The sequence below is a fragment of the Staurois parvus genome, unplaced genomic scaffold (genome assembly GCF_062004578.1).
Source record: "Staurois parvus isolate SC_StPar_1 unplaced genomic scaffold, SC_StPar_1.0 ptg001565l, whole genome shotgun sequence".
In the NCBI taxonomy this organism is placed as follows: Eukaryota; Metazoa; Chordata; class Amphibia; order Anura; family Ranidae; genus Staurois; species Staurois parvus.
In genome coordinates, this window is record NW_028319361.1 from 186,501 (window position 1) to 211,353 (window position 24,853).

Genomic DNA, 24,853 nt, shown 5'->3' on the forward strand with positions numbered 1-24,853 from the left:
AAGGTTGAGGATTTGTAGAGCAGGAGGGTTCTAAGTTTGTTTCTGTCAGTGGTGAGTTGGGCAGATGTTGCGGAGTTTGGGGATTTTTTGTTTAATTCTTCTTTTGTTTTAATGGAGAGGAGGATATTTTCGATTTGTTAGTTTCTCTGTTTGGAGATTCGGGAATTTAATTGTATAAGGATACCTCTCATGTATGCCTTATATGTAGACCATAGTGTGTGTATCGATGTTTCAGGTGAGTCATTTAAGTAAAAAAACATATTGTGAGCGTCCAGTATGAGTTTTTTGTGGTCCAGGTTCTTCAATAAGAATGTGTTAAGTCTCCAGATACAGGGGATTGTTGAGTGTTGATTGTGATCTAAGGAGATGGAGATTGGAGGGTGATCTGACCAGGTTATGGTACCAATTTTGGAGGATGTGGTGTGTTGTAAAGTCTACTTGTCTGTGATGAAAAAGTAAATTCTGGAGTAGGAGAGCTGAGAGGGGGAGTAGTGGGTGTAGTCTTTTTCTGTACTGTGATGGCATCGCCAGATGTCGTAGAGGTCATTTTTGTGTAGAAAGACGTTAAACGATTGTTTGGAGGAGCGGTTGATAGAAGAAGAGTCCAGGAGTGGGTTGCCAGTAATGTTGAAGTCTTCTCCTATAATTAGTCTGCCTTGTTTCTGAGTGGAAATAGTGGAAATGATTTTGTTGTAGAATTGGAGTTGATTGGTGTTTGGACCATAGATGTTGACCAGGGTGTACAGGATTCCATTAATTTTGCATATCAGGATATGGTAGCGCCCTTGAGGGTCTGCGACTTCTGAGATGCAGTGGTATTGGAGAGAGTCTCTAATGGCTGTGATGAAGCCGTTCTTCTTTTTGGGGCTGGTTGCCATATAGATTGGAGAAAAATGGTGTAAGTGAAATTTGTGGATTTTGTTGGTGGCAAAGTGGGATTCTTGAAGGAATAGGACATCAGCCTGCAACGAGCGAGCTTCTTTTTGTAGTAGAGATCTTGTGAATGGTGAGTTGAGGCCACGGACATTTAAGGATTATATTTTAATCATAGTCCTGGATGTAGGCGAGTTGTTCGAAGTAGCAGAGGTATTTCATGGATAATGTAGAGTAATGGCATATCTTATGTTTTTGAGAAGTTTCCACAAAGAAGAGGTAACATGCTGGATGTGGTTGCTGGTTTGATGAGGATGTTTCATCTTGTAGGACGTTATTTCGAATGTGGAGAGGTTGAGTCAATCGACTGGTATAGGTAGGAGGGTAAGGGGGTAAAAAAACTTGTTGAAAACACAAGTGGTATGTGTAGCACTTATTGCTACTATGTAACGGGGGGATTTGAACATACATGACTTACATGGTAAGTCATATTGACGGGTAACTTGGAGTTTGATGATGGTTGTAATGGGGCCGTCTGCCAGCCATTAGTGGTTGATAGGGTCCCAGCTTGTTGGTTGGTTGTTGATGATGGTGATCTTAGGATCTGGACCATTCTGCTTCCATGTGTTGCGTATGGTTGGAGGTGGGTTGGTGGGAGTCCGCTGATAGGATCTTCCAAACTTTCAAAAGGTTTGATGCCTTCTTCAAGAGATTTAATTGTAAAGAACCTTCCTTGTTGTTTAACAATGACCTTTGTGGGGAAACCCCATTGGTAGCCAATTCCGTGGTTCCACAGCGCTTTTGTTATGGTGACAAGCTTCTTGTGGTTTAGAAGAGTGGCTTTAGATAGGTCTGCAAATAATTTTATATTTGCTTGGTCTGGCGGTAGTCATGTAATGTTTCTCGTGGTTATCGTAATTTTTTCTTTCACATGGTAAAAGTGGATACGTGCCAGGATGTCCCTAGGGACTGTGGCCGGTAGGAACAATAGTTTTGGTAATCTGCGCACAGGACCTATAGCGAGCTCTACATCTGATAGGGAAGGAATGAGGTGTTTCATGTATTGTTGTAAATATGGTTCTATGGTGTCCAAATTGATGTTTTCTGGGATTGCGTGGAATTTGATGTTGTTCCGCCTAGAGCGGTCTTCAGGATCCGCTAGTTTGAGGTTAATCTGTTCTATGTCTGTGCCCTGGTCGGTGTATGCGTCTATTAGGTCGTTGTGAGCTGCGAACATTTCCCCCATTTTATTTTCAATATGGCGGAAACGGTGGTCCTGTCGTTGTACCGCGGTTGAAATTTGCGATAGTGTCGTCGTCAGGTCATCATGTAATGTTTGTCACAGTGAGAGAAGCATACTGTTCATAGACAGTTCAGTGATAGGTTGGTCTGAAGCAAGAGAATTTTCTATTAAGGATGGAGTAGAAATACCAGGATTGAGTGTAGAATAGGATGGCTGAGTGACAGGAGGATTTTCTATGTCCAGCCTAGGTCTGGACTTAGCAGGGCTACTTGTGGTGGGAGACAGAGGCGGAGAGGACTCACCAGGGTCTCCAGGGTATAATGTTGCTTTGAGCCTGGGGTCTGTGGTGTGCTCTGGTCTCCGTTCTGTCTGTAAGGCATCTGTCTGTGAGAAGCCAGCACCATCTTGCCTGCAGGGGCTGAGAGCTGGGAAAAAGCTTGTAAGCTTTCCTGGCTTCCCTGGTGATCTGCGGCAGCGGGGCATATTCCCTGGGGATCCAGTGGAGACCTGCGTCCCCTTATCAGCGTGGGGAGAGGTCAGCGCCGCTGCTGGGATTGGTGAGTACCGGGTTATTGCTGGCGGGGATGCGGAGCTCTCTTCACGGAGCTGTAATCCCAGAGCCAGCCGCGCATGCACCCCCAAAAATATGATAAACTTTGAGAACAATTCACATAGTGAGGTGAAAATGGTGAATTTAAAGAAAACCTTAAGATGCTATTTACCCGGATATACTATATGATTATCATGGTTTACTCCAAGCAGGAGTTGCCTGGAAGCTACAATTTGCCTCAATGATGAATCCAATTCACCAAAAAGTAATTTGGTGGTTGACTTACCAGTACACACAGTTACAAATGTTAAATCATGTGGCAAAGTGGTTGACATACCAGTATATACCTCTGTCAGTGCTAAACAGGTCCTTCTAAACCTGGCTGACAACACTGCTTAGCATTTCAGATGCAACAGAGGCAGTGTTGTCAGCTCAAAAAGTAATTTATGAACTCAAAGTATTTCTGGCAGGATCAATGGGCATTTTTCTGTACAGAGAAAATTCAAGAGCCCCACCCAGTGCACAGGAGGAGTAACTACTCATATATCTACAAGTTACATTCCCCCATGTACCAGGCAGGGGCCTTGTTCATCCACTGTGGATAGTCCAGACTTGTCATCTGAAAAATGTAAAGAAATATTGTTAGAGCAAAAAATTGTCCTTTCTTCAACTTTGCCAATCTTGTCCATCAACTTCTCCATAAAGCTCAAAAGTTTTGGTAGCTATTCAACAGTACACCACCACCAAATAAAAAAAAAACGTATCCCACAATGTTCTAAGACTGGAATATTCCATACACAGGATTGAGACACATAATTTAGAATAACAATGGTGTCTACTTTGAATAGCCAACACCTGATAGTCAATAGACAGAGGGGACATGATGAACAATGGTGATGGGATCCTGTATGTATAGTAAGCTTGGAATGAACAATTGTACAGGTGGACCCCCCAGGAAGACAAAAATTCAATAAAAATATTAGAATATAAAAAGGGTAGCTTAAGAAATAGAATTGCGTGGGCCATTGTAAGGAAATGGGGAGTGTGATTAAACAAATAATACAGAAATTAATAATATAATTGTTATTGACCCACACCCACCTCTCACTGTTCTTTCAGGGGTAGGACAGCAATGAAACACACACTGTAGGTGAAAAAGATTCTATTGTACAAAGAATAAACATGAACAGCTTTGCTGCAGACAAGAAAATATAACTTTAATTACATAGAAATATAACCAAGTGGCATATAAATCATAGGCAAGGATTAGCAGCAATATGACCCAATACCTTCAAGCAATACAACCTCTGCATCATGGGAAACAAATCCAAAAAAAAGACAAAAGTCCAGTAAATATATTTAGCTAGCCAACAAGATATCTAGCTAGCAAGTACATCACATATTACCACTCTCCATAGTCAGCCTCCACTCAAGGTCTCCAGGCAACTCCCCAGTCAAGCTCCCCCCATCAAGTCTCTAGTAGAGCTTGTCAATAAAGCTCCCCCCCCCCCTTTAATATCCAGTCCAGCTATTCTTATACTAGTTCCCTCCATTACCCATCATCAAGGAATTTCTAAGTGGTACAATCATATCTTTCTGGAGAAAGCGATTAGATGGAGCTCAAGTCCTACTTTAATGTGATGGCTGTCCAATGTTAACACCTCTGCCTACTAGTTGGTGACAAGATGTCTACAGGATGTATGCATTCATTAAATCTGCCATCACCCTAGACTTTTAGATAAACAGACCCCATATTATCATGGTAAAGCCCTTTAACAAAATGGAGACACAGTGTCTGGCCACCACCTTTCAGCAGGCCCTAAAGACAAAAATGGCCATCTTATTTACAATGTCTAGCATTTGGCTTTGAAATACTAATAAAGTCATGGACGGTTAGTTCTTTTGAGAATCAGGAAGACATTTTGTCCCATATGGTTTACAAACTTACTTTAAACCAGCTACTTGCATAGTCATATCACTATGTGGTCACAAATATCCTATTATTCCCATATAACATATCATATATAAACATATTACATATTGGTGATGGGCATTTCTTACATCATTTCACCTAAGAAATCCACAAAGACCCAGATAGCAGTGTGCCCATTTGATGGACATTTCATCATCCATCGATATTACTGGATATAAGGTATTATCCTGCCTTTGACTTGGTAACCGCCTGAACTGAGATCCAGAAATCAGAAGATAATGGAGGTGAGAACCAACACTTCTGTCAAGGTGGTTGATTAAACAAGTTGTGTAATGGCTGAAAGAGTCCTTAGATCTGGTGAGTGAACTGGAAGTGGCTGAAGGAGTCATTAGATCTGGTAGATTAGCTGGAAGGGATGCCACTTAGGTTCAATCTGTTGAATAGGTTGAATCTGATTTCCAGCTCTCCTCCATATAACACAAGACTTCAGTCGGTTTGCTCCTCTGATTGTAGTCCACAGCTAAGAGACATCTGAGCATTCTCTGCAGACATGTGGGCAGTTTGTTCCATGATGCTGGGGGGTCATCACAATGATTGTTTTGCCAGGCAACAAATCTGCTGAATCTTTTGTCTTTATCTATGGCCACCTTCCATGGAAATTTTCCTGTAATCAGGCAGTAGAGGAGCACTCCAAAACTCCATACATCCAGAGTGGGATCTACAGCCAGTTCTTCCTGTCCAGTGAGTTCACACATCTCAGGGGCCCTGTAGGAGGTGCTGCCAGACTTAGATCTAATCACTGTTCCTTTCATACGAGTAAGGCCAAAGTCAGTGATTTTCACACAACGACACTCCTGGTCAAATACCAAAATGTTTTTACATTTTATGTCCATGTGCACCAGTCCTTTCTCGGCAATAAATTCCAGAGCACTGGAAATCTGCATGGCACATCTTTTAACACTGTCTTCTGGAAGTCCAACCTGGAATATAGAAAAAAAAGTTATTACCCTGAAATAGAATGATCCAGAAAATTGCTAAAATTCGGAATAAGCTGGAATCAGACTTACATTGCGTACAATTATAGAGGACAGGTCACCAACTGGTGCCGCCTCTAGGCCAAATACAAAGTGGTCTTGGGTCTTGAAGGCCATGCCAAAACTCCTGATGATGTTGGGATGAGGAGAAAGGTAGGAGGACACACTGAACTCTATCAGAAATTGCCTTTTATTTGTTCTTTTCTTTTCCATGATCTTCAAAGCCATCTTCTGATCTGTAAATAGGACATGATTAGATTGATATTAAGCACAGCATTTGTGTACATATATATTTAAATCATGTTATGGGTATGGAGAGATGTATAAAATTAAAACATCCTGTATAACTGGCACTTACTTGTTTCTTTGTCCTCCACCAGCAGCACTGAACCATGTCCTCCACTTCCAAGTTCCTTTATGATGTGGAATCTCTCCTGTAAGTCTATCTCCTGTAGACCTTGTGATGATGAGGAGACAAGTCCTTTCAGAAGGATCTTCACATCGTGGGGAAGCAGAAGCCATTTTGATCTGGAAAAGACAGAACAGTTTTTAGCCCTTATTCAAATAACATCTCAACCCCCCCAAATAATATGTAAAATATCCTTCTTGTAATACAACCAAAAACACACAACATAATAAAACATATACTAAAATATTGACTTAAAGTCTTCATTTGTACCAACTATATGTACAGGCTGGTAGGGAATGAGATGGAAAATAGGATTGATAGAAAAAGCTCCAATTAAATTCTGATTTTCATAAACACATACAACTGAGGGCCGATATAAAACTACAACATTACTATATACAGCTCAGTTATATTTGTGTATTGATTGACAAGTGTCATTCTATAATAGTGAGGAAGTAACAAAACATTCCTTATAATAGTATGAATATAATGACTTACCTTAGGAAATGTTGAGATGACTCTTCAATGTATCCTGCAAAGTGTTCCTCTGTTATCAGGCTCCACTGATTTCCAGGTGAGATCTTCAGCTATTCTCCAATGTCACCCTAGATCTGGTGTTGAAGAGAAGTGAAAGAGGGAAGAGAAGGTCACCTTTAAATGGGAGTTTAAATGGGGGGGGGGGGGGGTGGTTGTAAAGTTGAAGCATTCTGATTGGCTGCCTGGGAATTTACATACGTTGTACAAGTAAGCCAACATTGTGTTTGCCAATTTGCATTTGAACTGATCACTTGTAGACTGTAATCAGAATGTGAGAATGAATACAAAGAAACAAGGAAGACTTGAGGTTCAGGAGTATCAGCGTTTGCTGGGCTATAGATGATCACTTTATATACAGTATTCCATTCTACTGGAATATGAAATGACATTTTTCATTTTGCTGTGGAGCTCCTGGTGAGAAGGTTCGGTGTGTGAAGGTGTACTCAGGTTCTATGACTTTCCGGCCTCAGCAAAATCCTAGAAGGTGGAAAAGACATAAGCAGGAATCTTCTGGTATCGGATTTTTAGATATTATTTGCTTTGTAGTTATCCTAAACTAACAATATAACATTTATCAAAGCAAAGGATCTTAGCAAGTTTAACCGATTCCCAACCGCCCTATAGTAGAAATAGCGCTACAGGGCGGCACGTGCGTAAAATCAAATACCACCAAAAGAAAGCTCAATTCATGGGAAAAAAAGGACGCTGAGAGTGTTTTACTATGGGGCTGCATGTGTGCGTCACTGTAATCACAGGAACTGACAGGGAGAAGAACTGTTAGTAAACAAAACAGTTCTCCTTCCCGGCGGAGATCCTCGGTAATCATGGGGTGCCGGCGAGTAATCACCGGCCAGGACCTGGTGATTGACAGCCATGGCCCCTACCTGGAAATGCAAAATCATGTGTATGTGTGTATATATATGTGATTATGTGCACCCGTGCCGCCCTGTAGCAGTAATTCTTCTATAGGGCGGTCAGGAAGCAGTTAAACTGGGTGTTTAATTTCTTCCCTCTGTAAAATACATAACATGGGACCCATCCAATGATTTTTATTATGTGGCCCTGCTCAGAATTTGCAATAAACGGCTTTTGCTAGGGCCCACATTTACGGCAAATTGCAGTCCATGCATTTTATTTCCTTTACTCATTTCGGCTTCATCCATAGGAATGATTCGGGTCGTGCTCATAAGTTTACATACCCCTGACAGAATTTGTTAGATACAGACCATTTATAAGGAATGCATTCATGATCAGGTCAAAAACACAACCAATGTAGTTCACAGAAACCACTTCCCATCCGTGAAGACACCACAGGAACAAAACACAATCCCTGTATCTATGGAACAAGTTCCTTCTGTTCGGCCCCCAGCCACCATACACTAACTCGGGGACAAGGTCAGCCAACCACAGACACATACTGATCCATAGATACCCGGTCACTACAAGCTGACCAAACCAAATGAGGACACCTAGAGTCATGACTGCTTTATACGCCTCCACATCTACACTAATATACCTTTTAGGTCAGCAATTTCTTCCATATCCACTGGAAAAGGATAATTTTAGATCTGTATCCTTCTCTTCCCAATACTCCTCACATCCCTCACCCTTCCCTACATCATAGGCACAGATAGAAGCAGATGTGATAATATGTCCCAACCTCTCGGCTATGGCAGCCTGAACATTGAAAATTGAAATAGTTTACATTGTGCATAATCTGTAATGTTTCCCTTTTCGCCTGGGGTTGGGCTAGGACCACTTTGTGTAAACCTATGGTGTGATTTTGCTCAGTTTTCGCTTTTGCTATCAATTCTTTGTTTTGTGTCACCTTCAGATTTGTAATTCTTAATTTTTAAGACTTTCCTCCTGGGAGGCCTTAACAATAATAATACTTTAACAATACCAGGTAAAAACCCTTTACATTTACTCTTTTTTTTTTTTTTTTCCATTTTCCGATGCCCTAATATTTGGTTAATAAGGTTTCCTGCAACCGCGGGTTTCAGGAAAGAAAATCACTTGATTCCCATATCAACACAATCAGTGTTGAAGGGAGAATCCCTTCCATGGAGCTATTGTGTTCTCTTGGTGGGGATAGGGGGTGGGGGAGCCATCCCCACTGGGAGAACACAGTGATTTCTGCTAGCGGCTATATTAGCCTCTACCAATGATCACATGGAAGACCAGACAGGTTAGTTATACCCAATTTTTACCAATCAATCAACTTAGGTACATTCACCCTGTCTATACATTGGTTACATTTTGGCCTTGAACCATCCGAGATTCGAACCTTCTATGGCCGGCTTTAGTTACAGAACTTTCCATGCTAGATATGGCAGCCGTTTCCAGCAGATGGTGCCCACAGTTTCCAAGTAATTACCTTAAAACATTTCAAAGCTCCACTAACAAGTTGAGAAAATGGAAGAAAATAAGTGCTAGAAAACTAAATGACACAATGACAAGCCATTAGTCTGAGACTACAATACTCAGTACACCCAAGGTGTTGGAGCACAGAAATTTACCATAACAATAAGATTTACCCTGAATGGTTTCAGCCTACACCCAACAGACAATACACAGAGGAGGAACTGAAGGCAATGGTGATGGGATTTGGTAATTACAGTAAACAAACAATAGTAGAGGTGAACACCCAGACACTCAGCAGAAACAATTGACAATGACAATGGCTACCATTTCCTCCAACAACAATGTTTTGTATTGTATACTAAAAGAACCCTAAAATACTCCATACTCTGGTCCACTGACCACACACAGCTTTATACACTAGAAAGTTTTTACAATGCACAGAGAAAAAAATAAAGCTATAATTTATCTGCAACATCTGTATTCACTTTATTCATTTTCTACAAAGTTCCACTTTTCCAAAAATGAGGATGCTAAAATGTGTGCATTACCAAACATCCTCCCTGCTACATTTAGCTGTAATTTCATACAAATACAATGCATTTCAATAAAACAAATCACAATAAACTAAAACAAGTTTTTAAAAAATAAAAATCTATCAATTCATGATTTTTTTTACCTTTTTAATAATAAAATAAACCAAAAAAAAATAAAATCAAACAAGCAAAAAACATTTCCTCTTCAGTTTACTATTATCCCTATTAAATTGACCGGCTTCAGTTCGTTCTTCCAATATCCTTTTCCTGAATATGGCAATCCAGCAATCTAGTAATATAGAAGGTAATTATCAAGCATGTTCTACTATCCAACCTAATGCAGAGTAGCTGCTTATTTCCTGCATTTCCTCCACATTTGGTCTATGATTCCCTATGCCTTGCTCAATAAAGTACTGGAAGTATGGGGCACACTGGTGAGGCCACCTCCTTACCTTTACTATGGCACCCCAAAAACACTTCATTACCCTTAGGAGAGAAGAAAATCTGGATTTTACCAACATCAGGGGGTTTATTAACCTTTTCAGTTAAAAAAATTTGGCCCCCAATGTGATCTGGACTTGTCACAATGGAGTACTCTCTATTTTCGGTTTTGTGACCTCAAAATGAACATTTAAAGTAAAGTAGATTGTGGAGACAAAATACAACAAATACAAACCAGACATGACAATAAAGACATACATTTCACCATCTCAGGGAAAGTTCCTTCATCTCCCCAATGAACATATATGTGTATGAGCGCAGTGCTGAGTCTGAGCAGTTCCACATTACTAAAAATGACTAGTGATGAAGCCCCATAGCAGAAAAATGTATTTTGGTCTCAAACTTTATATGTAAATCCTCTGCTTGTAAAAGATTAGTATATATCGTAAGAATCTGCAGAAGATTTTTGAAGCTTTTAGTGATGGAACATTTTTGTTAAAACCTTTAAAGAATAACTTTCCTTTCAGGGTCCAATCACAGCTCAGCATTCCAGCCTTTGTCAGTTCATATATATTGCCCACTTTATAGTCTCAGGTGGGTGGAGTTCTATGTTGATTTTAGATTGTATATTTATGATTTATATATGGATGCATGTTTATATTTCATTTATTTACACAGATATTTTATACATAGACTTTTCATGGTTAAATTGGGTGAATGTGATATTTTGCATTTTTGTAAATTTATGTTGAGCAATTTAATAAAAATATATTATTAAAAGAATATTAAGACATTTTATACATTGTCTCTATAAAACTTTTCATCTAAAAACGGTTTCCTTGGTTAATTAAATCATTTAAAAATTAGTTTCAGGGTAATTTCCCGCCCTCATCACACTGGCACAGCATAAACAATCCCCATTCATATGGACCTACCTGCTCCACCCTTCAGGAGCCCATTCCAAAGTCACCAATCATATGTTAATGAGCAGCTCCTCTGCGTTGGCCAATCAGAATCTCATTTAACAAATTCCTTTTTCTCCTCACATATATACCAGACCTCCAGTTCTTACTTTCAGTGACTCTCATTTTGTTTGTAGCAAAAGTGATTCATTTCCTCCATTGACTGCTTCCCGCCAGAATTGCTTTTCAGAAGACCACATAGATTTCCTCCGTGAAGACCGACTTGGAGACCATCTATACCTTCATTTTCCAAAGTAAGTCATAGAACTTCATAGTTTTATAATCCTCAGTTTTATCCTTAGATAGCATTTTTCTCTACTATTAAGAGATGTACTTAGAAGAAATTTAAATAGTAAAAATGTAGAATGTTCTCTATTTTTTCACTTACCTGTTATTTATTGTCAGACAAATAGGCCTTTTATTTTAGAGATTGATATATTGATTAAATATTCACATGATATTGTGATCATTTATTTTTAAAATATATTCTTCATTAATCTTTACATTCAGATATTCATTCTTCATGTACACTTGAAATAGTTAAAAAAACAATTACTCCTCAGGTTGTCTGTTAGATGGTAGATTAGCAGTTGCTCGTTAAACACAATTCAAAATCAAGTTTTTTTTACTGAGTTCAAAATTTTGCCATTCCTGTAATTTTGCCATTCCTATAATTTTGCCATTCCTGTAATTTTGCCATTCCTGTAATTTTGCCATTCCTGTCTGACTTTTTCATACATACAAGTGTTTTCCTAATTTTCTTTGTCATCATATTTTACAATGACAGCCTAACAATACAGATTTCTTAGCAGAAGGTTAAATTGCCCTACAAAAGGGATTCAATGATTGTCTTTGGTTAGAGATCCATAGATTGATGGAATATCCACATTATCCTGCAATATGTAATTTCTACAATCTACCCAACCTCATGCATTACATTCAGATGTTCTTTCTTCATGTATCCTTGAAATAAAATGAAACCGTTCCATCCGAGGTTGTCTGGTAGGTTGTAGATTAGCAATTGCATGCTAAACAATTCAGTACCAAAAGATTTTTTATTTCCCCAAATTTCATATGTTGCCATTCCTGTCTGTCTTTTTGTACACGCCATTGTTTTCCTATATTTCTCATTCATCATATTTTACAATGACAACCCAGCAATACAAATGTCGTAGCAAAAAGATTAAATAAATAAAAAATGTTTAATGTTCCCAGAATTTAGAAGATTTTATCTTTATTTCACTTGCCTGTTATTACCCTACAAGAAGGATTAAATGATTGCCTTTTGTTGAGCGATCCATAGATTGATGGAATATCTGCAATATGTTATTTTTACAATCTACCCAACCTCATGCATTACATTCCGATGTTCTTTCTTCATCTTCCCTTGAAATAAAATGAAACTGTTCCATCCGAGGTTGTCTGAGAGATTGTAGATTAGTAGTTGTGTGTTAAACAACAATTCACCATCAAAGTTTTTTCACCATTCCTGTCTGTCTTTTTGTACATGCAACTTTGTTCCCCCCCTAATTTTCTTTGCTTTTCCAAATTTTCCAATAAGAACCTGTTTTAGCAGTAAGTTAAATAGACAAACGTTTTTATGTTCCCTCAATTAGATTTTTTACCTTTTATCTAAATTGCCTGTTATTGCCCTACAAGTATGAATAAATTATTTTCTTTTGTTTAGAGGTCTGTGTATTGATTGCATTTTTTTAGAATATAACCAACCTCATACATACATTGAGATTTTCTTTCTTCATGTATCCTAGAAGTAAAATTATACAGGTCTTCTTAGGTCATCCTAGATTGTCTGTTAGGCAATTTTCAGTTTGGTTTGAAAGCACAATCCAGCAAAAAAATGTTTTCATAGTAATCGGGTTCCAAATTCCACTATTCCCATTTGTCATATTTAGTACATGTGGGGTTCTATTTTCTCTTCCACTATATTGTTACAATGACAAGCTTACATAACATTGACTAGAATGTTGGCAACTCTGACCAGCAACTCAGTACAATGGCTGTAGCTAGATTCCAACTCCAGCCAATCCCATTTATTTGCCTGATTTATGAATGAGTTATAACTTCTGTCAGGGTTTTATTACCACCTGGGTCCTTATTGGGAAGATCCACTAGTGACCCAATACTGGGACACACATGGCAATAAACACCTGACAAAGATATGAGTCTGAGTGCTCTAACTATCTTGTCCTATGACATGCTCAGATCATTTGTTGTACTTTGCGCTTCACATTCAAATATACTGTGTGTGTATATATATATTTTTTTATTTTTTTTTTCTGTTTATCTTCATGCCTTGCTAGTCTGGCTAGAGTATTCTATGGCAATCTTTTTCAACCAGGGTGTCCAGGTACCCTGGGGTGCCTTCTGGGTTATTCAGCGATGCCTTTGGTAGAATTGCCCCAAAAACTGTAAACAAGACAGTAAGTGGATCAGTCCTGCCTTTTTGTTACACAAACCACAAATTTGTATTGTGCAGCATTCCAACCTTGGGTACTGTGGGGTCCAGCCGCTGACATTCCTAACAACGGATGATGTAATTGGTTGAAAAGGAGGACATCAGTCACCTGAATCCTTGTTTGCCCCTCTCCATCAGCACTGGGGTCACTTTAGCTGAGTGAGGGAGAATGTTGGGACATGTTGGTAGCAATGTGCAAAGGTTCAATAGCTATGAAATACAAACCACTTCTAATGTTGGGGGCCCTACTTGTGTGGATGGTGATGCGTTACGTAAAACTATTTGTTTAGTTCTTACATTTTAGCATGGGGTGCCTCAAGATTGTGTGGAATTGTAAAGGGCACATTGACTAAGAAAAGGTTGAGAAACACTCATCTATGGTGTATGCATAGCAAGACCAGTATAGGTCCATGATGAGGGACCCCTTGTATTTCCCTGTTACTATATAATGCTAGAATGTGGTTTTTCATTGTCCAGTTATACCTGACTCTGGTATATTTCCTATTGTGAATTGATGTTGGTCACCTTTGGAAATAGCCACCAAATCTTCTTTCTGTTTATGTACCTGTTATTAATCTTTAATAAAAATATCATGGAGCAAAAAAAAATTACAAAACCTAATAAAGGTTTTCATTCTTCCCCCACTTGTGCCCTCTTAAAGAGGTTTTGCTCTTTAAGTGAGGGAAGATCGGACGTCAGAAACGACAATAAAAAGTTAAAAGATGTTCTAACCTTGTCCTATATTTGTCCAAATTCTTTGGTTGGATTTGTACTTGAAGTCTCAGGAAGTCACATATCTTTAGTAAATCATTTACTGTATTACAGCAAAGTAAAACCAGGGACTTCCTAGGATGGCATCTAAGGACAGAAAGTCAACACCCAGCTATAAAAGATATTTTCATAAATGTTAGTCATATCATTCAAAAGTTTAAAGATTCACACATGATGTTCAATACAAAAACTTTTGTATGATGTGACTAATACATTCTGAATTTGTATCCCTATGTTTTGAATTGATATCCCTGGCTGCCATCCTAGGAAGTCCCTGGTTGTTACCTTGTTGTAGACATTTGTTGGTTTGGAATGATGGCACTCTCGGTCCTTTGCCCAGTGCCATTCTACATCACTCCTTTCTCTCTTTGGAATCTATAAAATAATTGGACTTCTTACATATAACTTGTATGTATCAGAGTAAGGGTTCGTGTCCATAGAATCAGTTTGATGTCCATTTGAGACCCTTCTAAAAAAATTTATAATACTGTATATTGACAGGTGAATTTGATCGGCTTCAAGTGGGTTTTGCATTACCATAGACTTATATAGGAAAACAATATCCACTTGCTGTGAATAAAAGCTCATCAACATAAGCCCAACATGTATTTAATAAGAATTGTAAGCATATATCAGCTTTAAAATGTAAAATAACTGTCTTTAGTTACAATACTACCCCTCCCCCCACCTCTAATGAAGCTGACAATTAATAACAGTAACTGGGTGATATCCAGAGAGATGATTAATGCCGCTTACTAATGATTAGTGCCAAATGAAACTAATTTGTATGTTTTGATGTTGTGATTCCAGAATGGCTTCTAGCATTGTAGAAGTAACCAAGAACACTGCAAGGAAACTTCTTGAGCTCATTGCCGAAACCTCAGAAAACCTGACGATGATGGAAGTCACAGACCACTTCCACCCCATCAAAGAGCTCGGGACAGGATCGTATGGAAAGGTTCTCTTGGCCAAACATCGGGGTTCAGGTAAATTTGTAGCCTAATTCATGTAAAGAGAATGATTTACAGAATCAGTTGTGCTTCTGAATGAGTGGAAATAAACTAAGGAAAAGAGTAACTAGCAGGTAAAGGTTCTTCGGTTGCATGGTGCAACAAGGGGGATCATACTGTAGATATTGCATCACCAGAGGAGGGGAGACTATAATGAGCAAGTCTGCCATAATATACAAGTCTGATATTTACATATTCTAGTTAATGCTCTGGGTTCCCTCTGCAGATTTAGTTCTATTTAGAGCTCAGATGTCTAAAGGATCTTTACTTCTAAACTGAGATATGAGTGTGACATCCAAGATCTAAGAATCAACAGAATGCTTCGGCTGCAGAACATTTCCAAAGCTTTGAGCAGCATTTTTTAAGTTTCTAAGTTTTCCAAGCCCCCCTTGCTTCCAGTTTTTGAGTGATGATTATGGATCTTAATAAGTCAGTGCTTTTAGATTTACAGAAACTTTTAACTAACTTTAGTAGGTTTTTAGCAAGCTTCATCATTTCTCTAATGTTGTTTTTATGATACTTATTGTCTTTTTTTGTCTCTCTTTTCAACAGATGAGTTGGTGGCTATGAAACTGATGAGTAAAGAGACAACTCCAAAAGATAACTTCCTAGTGGAATACGGAATGTCTCTTAGTCTCAGTGGCCATCCAAATATCATCACAACCCATGAAATCGCTTTCCAAACCAGCAACGACTATGTCTTCGTCCAGAAGGTGGCACCAGCTGGAAACCTTCATTCAATAGTAAAGTCAAATGTAAGTTTGTATCAAAACTTTACTGATATTTATAAAGTCACGATTTCTAGTTTTAGTTGCTTTAAAGCATTTCTGAGTTTTAAAGGTTCCTTTCCCAGGGCAGTGAGTTGGTAGGATGTATAGTTGGCATACGCTTGTTGTTTTAGGTATGTGTATCACTCAAGTTATGAAGCAAGGTTTAAAATGGAGTAAGATGGATCTTGCACCATTAATGGCACCATTTTGGATGCTGACAGGTTTCCTTTAATCATACTCCTTGTGTATTCAGCTAATGTATGTTTGTTTCCCTATACAAGAGGTAAAGTGGGTTCAATATGTTGGGTAACATTGTGTTATATTTGTGTCTGGTGACTAATTTTCTCTCTGTTTTCCCTACAGGTTGGTTTAAATGAAGATCTTGTAAAGAGTTTTGTTCCACAGGTAGCGAGTGCCTTAGACTTTATGCACAGCAGAGGAATGGTCCATCGGGACATTAAACTGGACAACATTTTGCTCATGGACATTGAATGTAAGGAAGTCAAATTAGCAGATTTTGGACTGACGAGGCTCCGGGGCACTCAAGCACCATGTATGGCCTGGTCCATCCCATATACTGCTCCGGAATTGTGCAGCTTAAAAGAAGGGGATCAATTGCTGCTGCACCCGAGCATTGACGTGTGGGCGTTTGGAGTCCTGTTGTACACAGCTATGACCGGCTCATTTCCTTGGAAAGAAGCAGGGGGTCATGACCCCATGTATCGGGAGTTTGCTTGGTGGCAAATGAAGAAAGACCTATCCTTGGCACCAGGAAAGTGGCAACAATTCTCCATTGAAGCCAGGCAGATGTTCTGGGACTTGTTGGCCCTCAATGCCTCTGAGAGGTGTTCTGCTATGGACATTTTAAAATATGTCCACCTGCCATGGAAAGCATAAATGCCTCCAGAGAATCTAACCAGGAAAACGGTCATACATGTGATATAACAGAGTGCATGATGTCCATTGTGGAGCCTCATCAAGTGCTGCCTCATACAAGTCTCATGTCCTAGGGGAAGGTAAGTCTAAATCTTAGGACTGCTGGCTTTTTCTGTAGCTGGTCACATGTTTGCTTATCTACTGTAATTGCTGATTTCAGAAATACTAACTCATAGCGTAGGAAAACCGTATATAATGAGCCACAGAAGCACAGATCTAATTGGACCACATGTCCACTTCTTTCCACCACAGTTCTCAAAAGCAATTTCACTATTCAAACATATACCATTCTAAAGCTATAACACCGATGTATGCTTACATGGTACCTACACTAATTACACATTCATTCTATTTGGCTTTAGTCTCCCAATGCTTCCCCTGCCTTAGAAAATATTATATGGTCAAATTATGGGACCCTCTGCTCCAGGGCCACAGAGCAGCTAATGGCATGGTTATACTACATAGAAATTACATTGCACTTCTTTTCACCATTGATTTTATTGTTCTCCTTAAATGGCCTTAAAACTAATTTCCAGTTTTATTCTTTCATGTGGTAGGAGGGGGGCCTGTTTACAAAAACAAGCAATGTTCACCCTCCCCAAGCTCTAGTGCTGTCCCATATTGTCTTTGCTCCAGATTCAGTCTTTTCCAGGATTTGACACCCAATGTTATGCAACATCTTCTGTGAGCTGACAGGGAAATGATTCAGGGAGCCAAGCTCACCGCATCACATGAGCCCAGTTCTCTGCAGCAGCATTCAGGACCTGTTCCCTGCTGGAGGATAGATGAGGATGGGAAACTCATGTGAATCATATGTCCAGCCCGGCCAGCCAGAAAAAAGACAGATTTAAATAAAGCCCCTAAACATGTGTACTATATTAGAACAAATTGATGTTTTTACATTTTGTTGGTTTTCTTTTCACTTTTTTTTGTTCATTGTCAAGTGTATTGGAATGTGTGTTCTGCAATCCTTCTGTACAAGGCATATATGGTAAGTATAATATTGTCATAATAAATGAAGACTTTAATGACTCTATTGCAGTATGGACTGAGGAATCCTTGGATACATTGATGGAATGATGTTACATTACCGAGCCTGAGATCAGCAAGCCCCCCCCCCCCCCACCCAGCTGCATAGTGTAGTAACTTTTGCTAATCTGTGGTTACTCCTCCTGTGCACTGGGTGGTGCTCTTGTGCTTCTTCACCTCTGGTTTATTCAATATTGTATTATTATGTTTATACAGCAATATGACTATTACTAATACTACTATCACTTTATACTACTTTACTACTTCTGCTGCTATTACTCCCACATGTATGGAAAACCTCTATTTCTTTGATGTTCCAGTGTTCAGATTTTTCTGTTCTTTTTTTTAAATTAACATTATTTTGAAAACTTTACACTCTATTACTTAGGAGGAGAAATGATGGGCTCCACTGATTCATACTTTCCAACCGTTCCCGATTTGGCAGGGCATGCCCATTTTTTAGTTTATTGTCCCATGACGGTTGTGTCTGGGCTGTGTCCTGGGATCACAGCATGAGGGTCTGATGGTTTCAGTAGTAACAGCATCAGTGTTGGCTTCTAGTCCTGTTCCTTGTTTGGCCACATTCCCAGCAACAGCTGTGCCCACTGATCTCGCCCTTTACCAAGTCACAAATACCAGTGTATTGCATGCCCTGCCAGATGGCCCTTCTGGCCAAATTAGGAAAAGGATCTGATCTGGTGGAGGCTCTTACTGACTTCATGGGTGTGTCTGTTTTATAAGACTTGGTTACAAGCTGAGGGGTATCCACTATCTCCTACAAGGGAATTTTTTTCCCCCCAATGTGCTGATTCAAGTTGTCAATCCAAACATCCATGTTGTGAGCCACACAAGCAGCTGCCAAGGTTGGTGCCACAGAGGGAGAACTTGCTTTCTAGATTATCCTAAGGAGGTCCTCTATCTTCCCATCCATTAGGGTTAAGATGAAGGTTTAGTCTGGATTTTCCTTTAACGCCCAAACCTTTCCCCAAGCATCATATGTAGGAGCTGTATTTCTAAGTTCTACATATGACAGCTTCCCACTGTCACAGGATTTTAGGAACCACTGCTGTCAATGGGAATCCCCAGCCATGTGGGGGGCCTGCATATGGGGACCACTTATTATATATGGGGTTTCCAGGTTCCAATAAGTATCTGCAGAACTGAACAACCACCAATCAGGGTTGTGGGGAAGAGACCCTTGTCCTCATTTAATATAGGGATAAAGTGCTTTGCTAAGGGTTCCCCCTGACAAGGCACCTTTGAATTTTGAGGGCATGTGGCCTGAGGCTGAGATTTCTTTTTTCTGATTCCTTCCTCTGATTAAGGTCCTTCAAGGACTGATTCATGGGAAAGGTCCTCCCTTTTTGGTCTAGCAATCATGCAGTTCTTTGCAAAAGCTCAATGAAAAATATTGTTTTCTGTGTGCCCTGTTCACACCACACCATCAGCACATGACATTAGCATTTTGGTGGGAACACGACACATAGTAGGTAATGGTTTTGTTTATACCCATGCAGAGACCTGAGAGGTGCATAAAAATATGTCAATGCACATGGTGTGAATGAGCCCATACAGTACACCCAAAGCAACACCGTATCCATGAAGTCTTCAATGAGGAGGTAATGAGGTAAGCATTAGGAATGCCATCCCCACAACCATATGGGGAGACAAGAACCTACCAATGAAGGGTATCCTGAGGAAAGAGACAAGAGGGAAGTACACATATCTGTGATCCCAATGACCACTGGCCCAACAGCCATTCGGTAAACAAAACAAAACCTACATCATGCTTTATTCCTGTTGGCAGTATACACAAGCAGAACTGGAGGGGTGGGTGGGGTATTGTATGCTGTTTTGTATTTTCTGTTGAAAGTAGAACCATTCATCTCTGGTTGGACCTTGAAGATGTGGATATACCCTGAAAATCTGTCCTGAAAATAGAATGTTAGTGGAAATAAAGATGTGGGTGAGCAAGACTTTAAGGCCTTAGAGTTGCGTCTTCTGTGAAAAGTGGATCACTCTTCACAGAAAAGCACAAGGGCAGCTGACAGGCATCAGGAGGCTATACTGCTTCCTGAATGTTTTGGGTTGTCTTGGACAGTTGAAGTATTTTCAATGGGAATTTCAACTGCAAGCCTTATGTTGGACAGGCAGTTGCAGCACAGCTCTATTCACTTGAATTAGTCACATTCAGCAACAGTACTGTCTACTGAATGCGATTTGGGGGATCATTTTGGATGCTGAACCCCACTGAATCAATGGGTTTGGGCATTTTCAAAATGGACGTCATTGGTGGTCAACTTCTTCTTTCTGGTTCCCTGTGCCGGCCCATTGATGTCCTGTTTTATAAAACATTCTAAAGTTAATTAGTGTAATTATTTCTAAGAATACAATTACTAGTTCTTATAATATAGATGGACAACATAAAAACAGCAATGTTAGGTGATCGTGCCCCATATGGTTGTGGGAGGGTGTGGCCTATTGTTGGGTCCATCCTTCTCAGCATAGTCTATTTGGTAGGGCGTCTCCCACTCCAGTACTGTATATGTATTTTGGTATGTAGTCAGTGGGGTCGCTGCATTGCTACGTGTCCTCTTTCACAATTCTAGTTATTCTGATTGTAGAAGGTTTGGCAAAACCTCAGGGGAACATCCCCTTCTCTTATTACTGCTTGTTTATTGTAAACCCAGTTATCTGATTTTTCTTCCTTTTTTAATTTCTTGTTGATTTGTTTTTTGTATCTTGTATTCTTTGTACTGTATTTTGTAATCTCTTAAATTCTGAACAATAAAATATTATGAAAAATAAAAGTCACATGCCTGAAGAAGGGGCCTTGCAGGGCTCAGAGACCATGATGTTGTTATGGTGTGATGTGATCATTTAATAAAATGTTTGGATGCTTTTTGGAGATCCTTCATGTGCTTCCGGCATATCTCTTGTTCTATTATATCTAAATGTGAATTCCCAAAACATGACCTACTTGGGGAACTTGACAGCTAAGGTTGGGAACCATTGCTATACACAAATTTTGCCAAACCCAAAAAAGTCAATTCCGTCTGGTGATTGTGGGTTACATTTGGCTTCCATTTCCACTTCTCTCAAAATAACCGTACCTGTACATCCTCTGGTTGAATTTGGTATACCGGCGCCATGGCTTTTTTTTTTTTAAGCCAGGGATGAGAAATAAAGTAAAAGTGATCCAAGTGGCTAATGAGTCACTGGATTGCTTTTGCCTGCAACTGAAGGGGGTCCCCCCCGCTTCCTTCCTGGACTCTCCCATGCCACCAGGGAGCCCCACACTGAAGTCGCTGGTTCTGGCTGCCGACCATAGAGATAACCAAAGGTCAGAACATCCCCAATAATTTCTATGATCTAAGAAACTGGAATCAAGTATTTTGTCATTTCTGGTTTCAGTTTAATGTAAACAAGCCATTACCAGCCTGTGAAAGCTTCTGATAACACCGATCTCGGTCTGATCAGATGTTTTTAAGGGCAGAGAAGAGATCTGGGGTCTAATGGACCCCGTATGTCTCAGTAGAGAGGACCTGTCACTACCCATGATATCACAAGGGATGTTGTTCATCCTTTGTGATGGCAATAAAAGTGATTTAAAAAAATGAAAACAAAAAAGTGTTAAAAAATAAATAACCACACCTTGCCCAATTTGCTTAAAGATTTCTCACTTTTTCAATACATGTCGAACCTTAGAATCAACCATTCAAAGTCATACGCCCTCAATGTCACCCTCCCTCCTGATGTAGTCTCATTTTGCCGATCGCAGTTCCCGTTTAGATGGGACAGTGAGACTCTCACTTACCTGGGCATTCAGCTTACGTGCGACCTCTCTGACCTTTATGTAAAAAACTTTATCCCAGCACTTAAATCCATTCAGGAAGATCTCACTAAATGGCATCGACCATGCTTTTCCTGGTTCGGCAAAGCTGCTATATTGAAAATGAACATTCTCCCCCGCCTCCTCTATTTATTTCAAACCTTACCTATCCAATTGCCACCCGCCTTTTTCGCTTCATGTAGGAGAATGTGCTCCTTCTTCCTCTGGAACCACAAGCGTCCGCGCATATCTTTCTGCCAATTGGTTCTCCCCAAATCCAGGGGTGGGATTGGGCTCCCAGACCTCAGGCAATATCATTGGGCCTGCCATCTTTGCAGAATTATAGATTGGAATATTCATTCGACTACCAAAGACTGGGTGCATCTCGAAAACTCCTTCTCTCCTTCTCCTATAGCTTCGATCCCGTGGCTCTTGACGAAACATACCCCCCAGGCCCTTCTCACTCATCCACTGATTGGCCCTACCTTGCGCATCTTCCGCTTGACATGCAAGTCGGCCTCCATCTCGGATGCCCCCAACCCTTTAACCTCCCTTTGCTTAAACCCGGACTTCCCTCCGGGTATGCACAAGGCCTTCCTGTCGGAACATTGGCCGTATGACCAGGTGGAAGCCGAACACTTTTTTCATAAAGGCCAATTGAAATCCTACTCCTCTTTGGCGAGCACCATGAAAGATCGTACCTTCCCCTTTTGGGCCTACCTTCAAATCAGGCATTTTCTCATATCCTCTGCTCACCGCCACAAATGGACTCGTCCTCTCACCCCCTTTGAATCAATTTGTTCTAAGGCTGAACCCCAGCGGCATCTAATCTCATCCATGTACCTCCTTCTCACCGGTGATGGGAATCCTAACTCGCTCCCCGCTTGCCGAGCTTGGAGGAGAGACCTTGATATAGATTTTTCTTCCTCAGATTGGGACCAAATTTTTACATACTCCCACAAATGTTCGCTGAATGTATCGACCCAAGAAAACGGATACAAGCTAGCTTCCCGTTGGTACATTACCCCTTCCAGAACTCATCGTTTTAACCCTTCTCTACCTAATAATTGTTGGAGATGTGGAGCACCTGATGGGTCCCTTCTCCATATTTGGTGGTCCTGTCCTATCGTCCTGCCCTTCTGGCGGGAAGTCCACCGTATAACCTCGTCAGTGTCCACTTTACCTCTCGATTTCTCCCCGGCCCAATTTCTCCTCCACCATACACCGCTCCCCAAACGTCTATACTTCCGATCGTTAGCAATGCATATGATTAATGCTGCTAGACTTTGTCTTCCTGTGCTTTGGAGATCTACTCAACCCCCCTCAATAAAAGATTGGTTCACTCGTCTGGGAAGAATTGCAGAGATGGAGGAGCTGATTGCTTCCTCCCAAGATAACCCGACTAAATTCTCCCATACTTGGTCGTGTTGGATCCACTTCCGAACGACCCCCGAATACCAATCCCTCATGGGTCTTTCTACCTGACTCTGAGCCAGACCTGTGGCTTTATATTACACTCTGTATTGTACTGACTCCTCGACCCTTGCTAGGCTGTCGATGACACTTTTCTATTATATCCTTTTCACTGATCAGGTAGTGAGACACTCCTTTTCCCTGGTGCCCGATTGTCTGCTTTATGTCTCTATCCCCTAGGGGACGAGCACACCAGCTCTGTCCTTGGAGCTTCCACCTATATGACATGTCTATCCATACCGCCCCCCCCCCCCTTAGTCTCCTTCCCCTTTGACCCTTACCCCCCTTCCCCCCCCTTTTTTTTTTTTTTTTTTTTTTCTTTTTCTTCTATGGCTTTCCAGCTTCTCACCATTTTTTGTTTTTTCTTTCCTCCCGACTCCTTCCTCGTTGTGCCCTGTACCTGCCATTACTGTCTTTGCTGTTTTTCACATCTTCTCCACTTCATTTTTTCCCTTTTTCTTTTTCCTCTACACTTATGTTTATTCCGCTGTCCATAGGCAACCTAATCTCACACCCGGAATACACTTGCACATGTGCCTCTCCCATTCCATGGAGTAATTTTCATATGCGTTGGCTGCCTTTGAGTGGTACCTTTGCTGCTCCTCCTGGATAACACCGAGCTTTCTATATTTTCGCTACTTCTTCCTTGCACCAGAAGCCCAGCACCTTTAGCTTTATCCCCTTCCCCCCTACTCTGCTACTCGACGATAAAAGATATCTGGGGGTGCAAATAAATGATCCTGCTCGTTTGATGATATTTTGTATGCTATGTGGTGATTATGATTGGTGTTTGCCTTTTTTTTTTTTTTTTTTTTTTTTTTCCAAGTTCAACTTCATTATTGTTACAGGTGACACGAGAGGGCTTTATTATTTTGTTCGCCTGCATATTTCTTATTGTTTGGCATGTGCGATTTGTGTTTTACCGCATTTCTCTTTGGCACATTGTATTACATTGTACAATTTATACCATTTATATGTTTTGACTTTTTCTCAATAAACTTTGTGGAACAAAAAAAAAATAAATAACCAAACCACTTCAATACCAGAATCTTTCACCCCCTTTCCTGCCCAGGCCAATTTTCAGCTCTCAGCTCTGTCGCACTTTGAATGACAATTGCACTGAAACAATGTAGTCATAAGAAACTTTTTTTCTAGACAGATACAGCTTTCTTTTGGTGGTAGTTAATCACCAACGTTTTTATTTTTTGCAAAACAAATGAAAAAAAGACCGAACATTTTGAAAAAAATGTTTTTCTTCATTTCTGTTATAACAGTTTGCAAATTAGTGATCTTTCTCCTACACTGGTGTTTGCTGATGAGGCTGCACTGATGGGTATTGATAGGAGGCACTGATGAGGAGGTACTGATGGGTACTGATAGGCGGCACTGATGAGGAGGTACTGATAGGCGGTACTGATGGGTACTGATAGACGGCACTGATGAGGAGGTACTGATGGGTACTGATAGGCGGCACTGATGAGGAGGTACTGATGGGTACTGATAGGCGGCACTGATGAGGAGGTACTGATGGGTACTGATAGGCGGCACTGATGAGGAGGTACTGATGGGTACTGATAGGCGGCACTGATGAGGAGGTACTGATGGGTACTGATAGGCGGCACTGATGAGGAGGTACTGATGGGTACTGATAGGTGGATCTGATGAGGAGGTACTGAT

At 40.4% G+C, this 24,853-nt stretch overlaps 2 protein-coding genes across 2 annotated transcripts; one reads left to right on the top strand and one right to left on the bottom strand.

Moving 5' to 3' along the window:
• Window positions 1-5,027: 5,027 nt before the first annotated feature.
• Window positions 5,028-8,058, bottom strand: LOC149435282 (serine/threonine-protein kinase SBK1-like). The gene is made up of 4 exons (XM_089662832.1): window positions 8,012-8,058; window positions 5,992-6,161; window positions 5,667-5,869; window positions 5,028-5,579 (listed from the first exon to the last, which is right to left on the bottom strand). Exons 1-4 carry the CDS (start codon window positions 8,056-8,058, stop codon window positions 5,028-5,030), a joined length of 972 nt encoding a protein of 323 aa, XP_089518958.1.
• A 933-nt stretch (window positions 8,059-8,991) lies between these two features.
• Window positions 8,992-16,803, top strand: LOC149435283 (serine/threonine-protein kinase SBK1-like). Its single transcript, XM_089662833.1, has 4 exons — window positions 8,992-9,008; window positions 14,979-15,112; window positions 15,689-15,891; window positions 16,270-16,803. The coding sequence occupies exons 1-4, from the start codon at window positions 8,995-8,997 to the stop codon at window positions 16,801-16,803; spliced, it is 885 nt and encodes a 294-aa protein (XP_089518959.1). The 5' UTR covers window positions 8,992-8,994.
• The last annotated feature ends 8,050 nt before the right edge of the window (window positions 16,804-24,853 follow it).

Bases quoted from the DNA above. Each gene is read 5' to 3' on its own strand.
- LOC149435282 (XM_089662832.1), bottom strand. From the start codon at position 8,058: ATGACTCTAGGTGTCCTCATTTGGTTTGGTCAGCTTGTAGTGACCGG. The intron at 6,162-8,011 runs GTATCTATGGAT...TGTCTTTTCCAG, and splicing joins GGTCAGCTTGTAGTGACCGG to ATCAAAATGGCTTCTGCTTC. The intron at 5,580-5,666 runs GTAAGTCTGATT...TCTATATTCCAG, and splicing joins CCTCTATAATTGTACGCAAT to GTTGGACTTCCAGAAGACAG.
- LOC149435283 (XM_089662833.1), top strand. The intron at 15,113-15,688 runs GTAAATTTGTAG...TCTTTTCAACAG, and splicing joins GGCCAAACATCGGGGTTCAG to ATGAGTTGGTGGCTATGAAA. The intron at 15,892-16,269 runs GTAAGTTTGTAT...TTTTCCCTACAG, and splicing joins ATTCAATAGTAAAGTCAAAT to GTTGGTTTAAATGAAGATCT.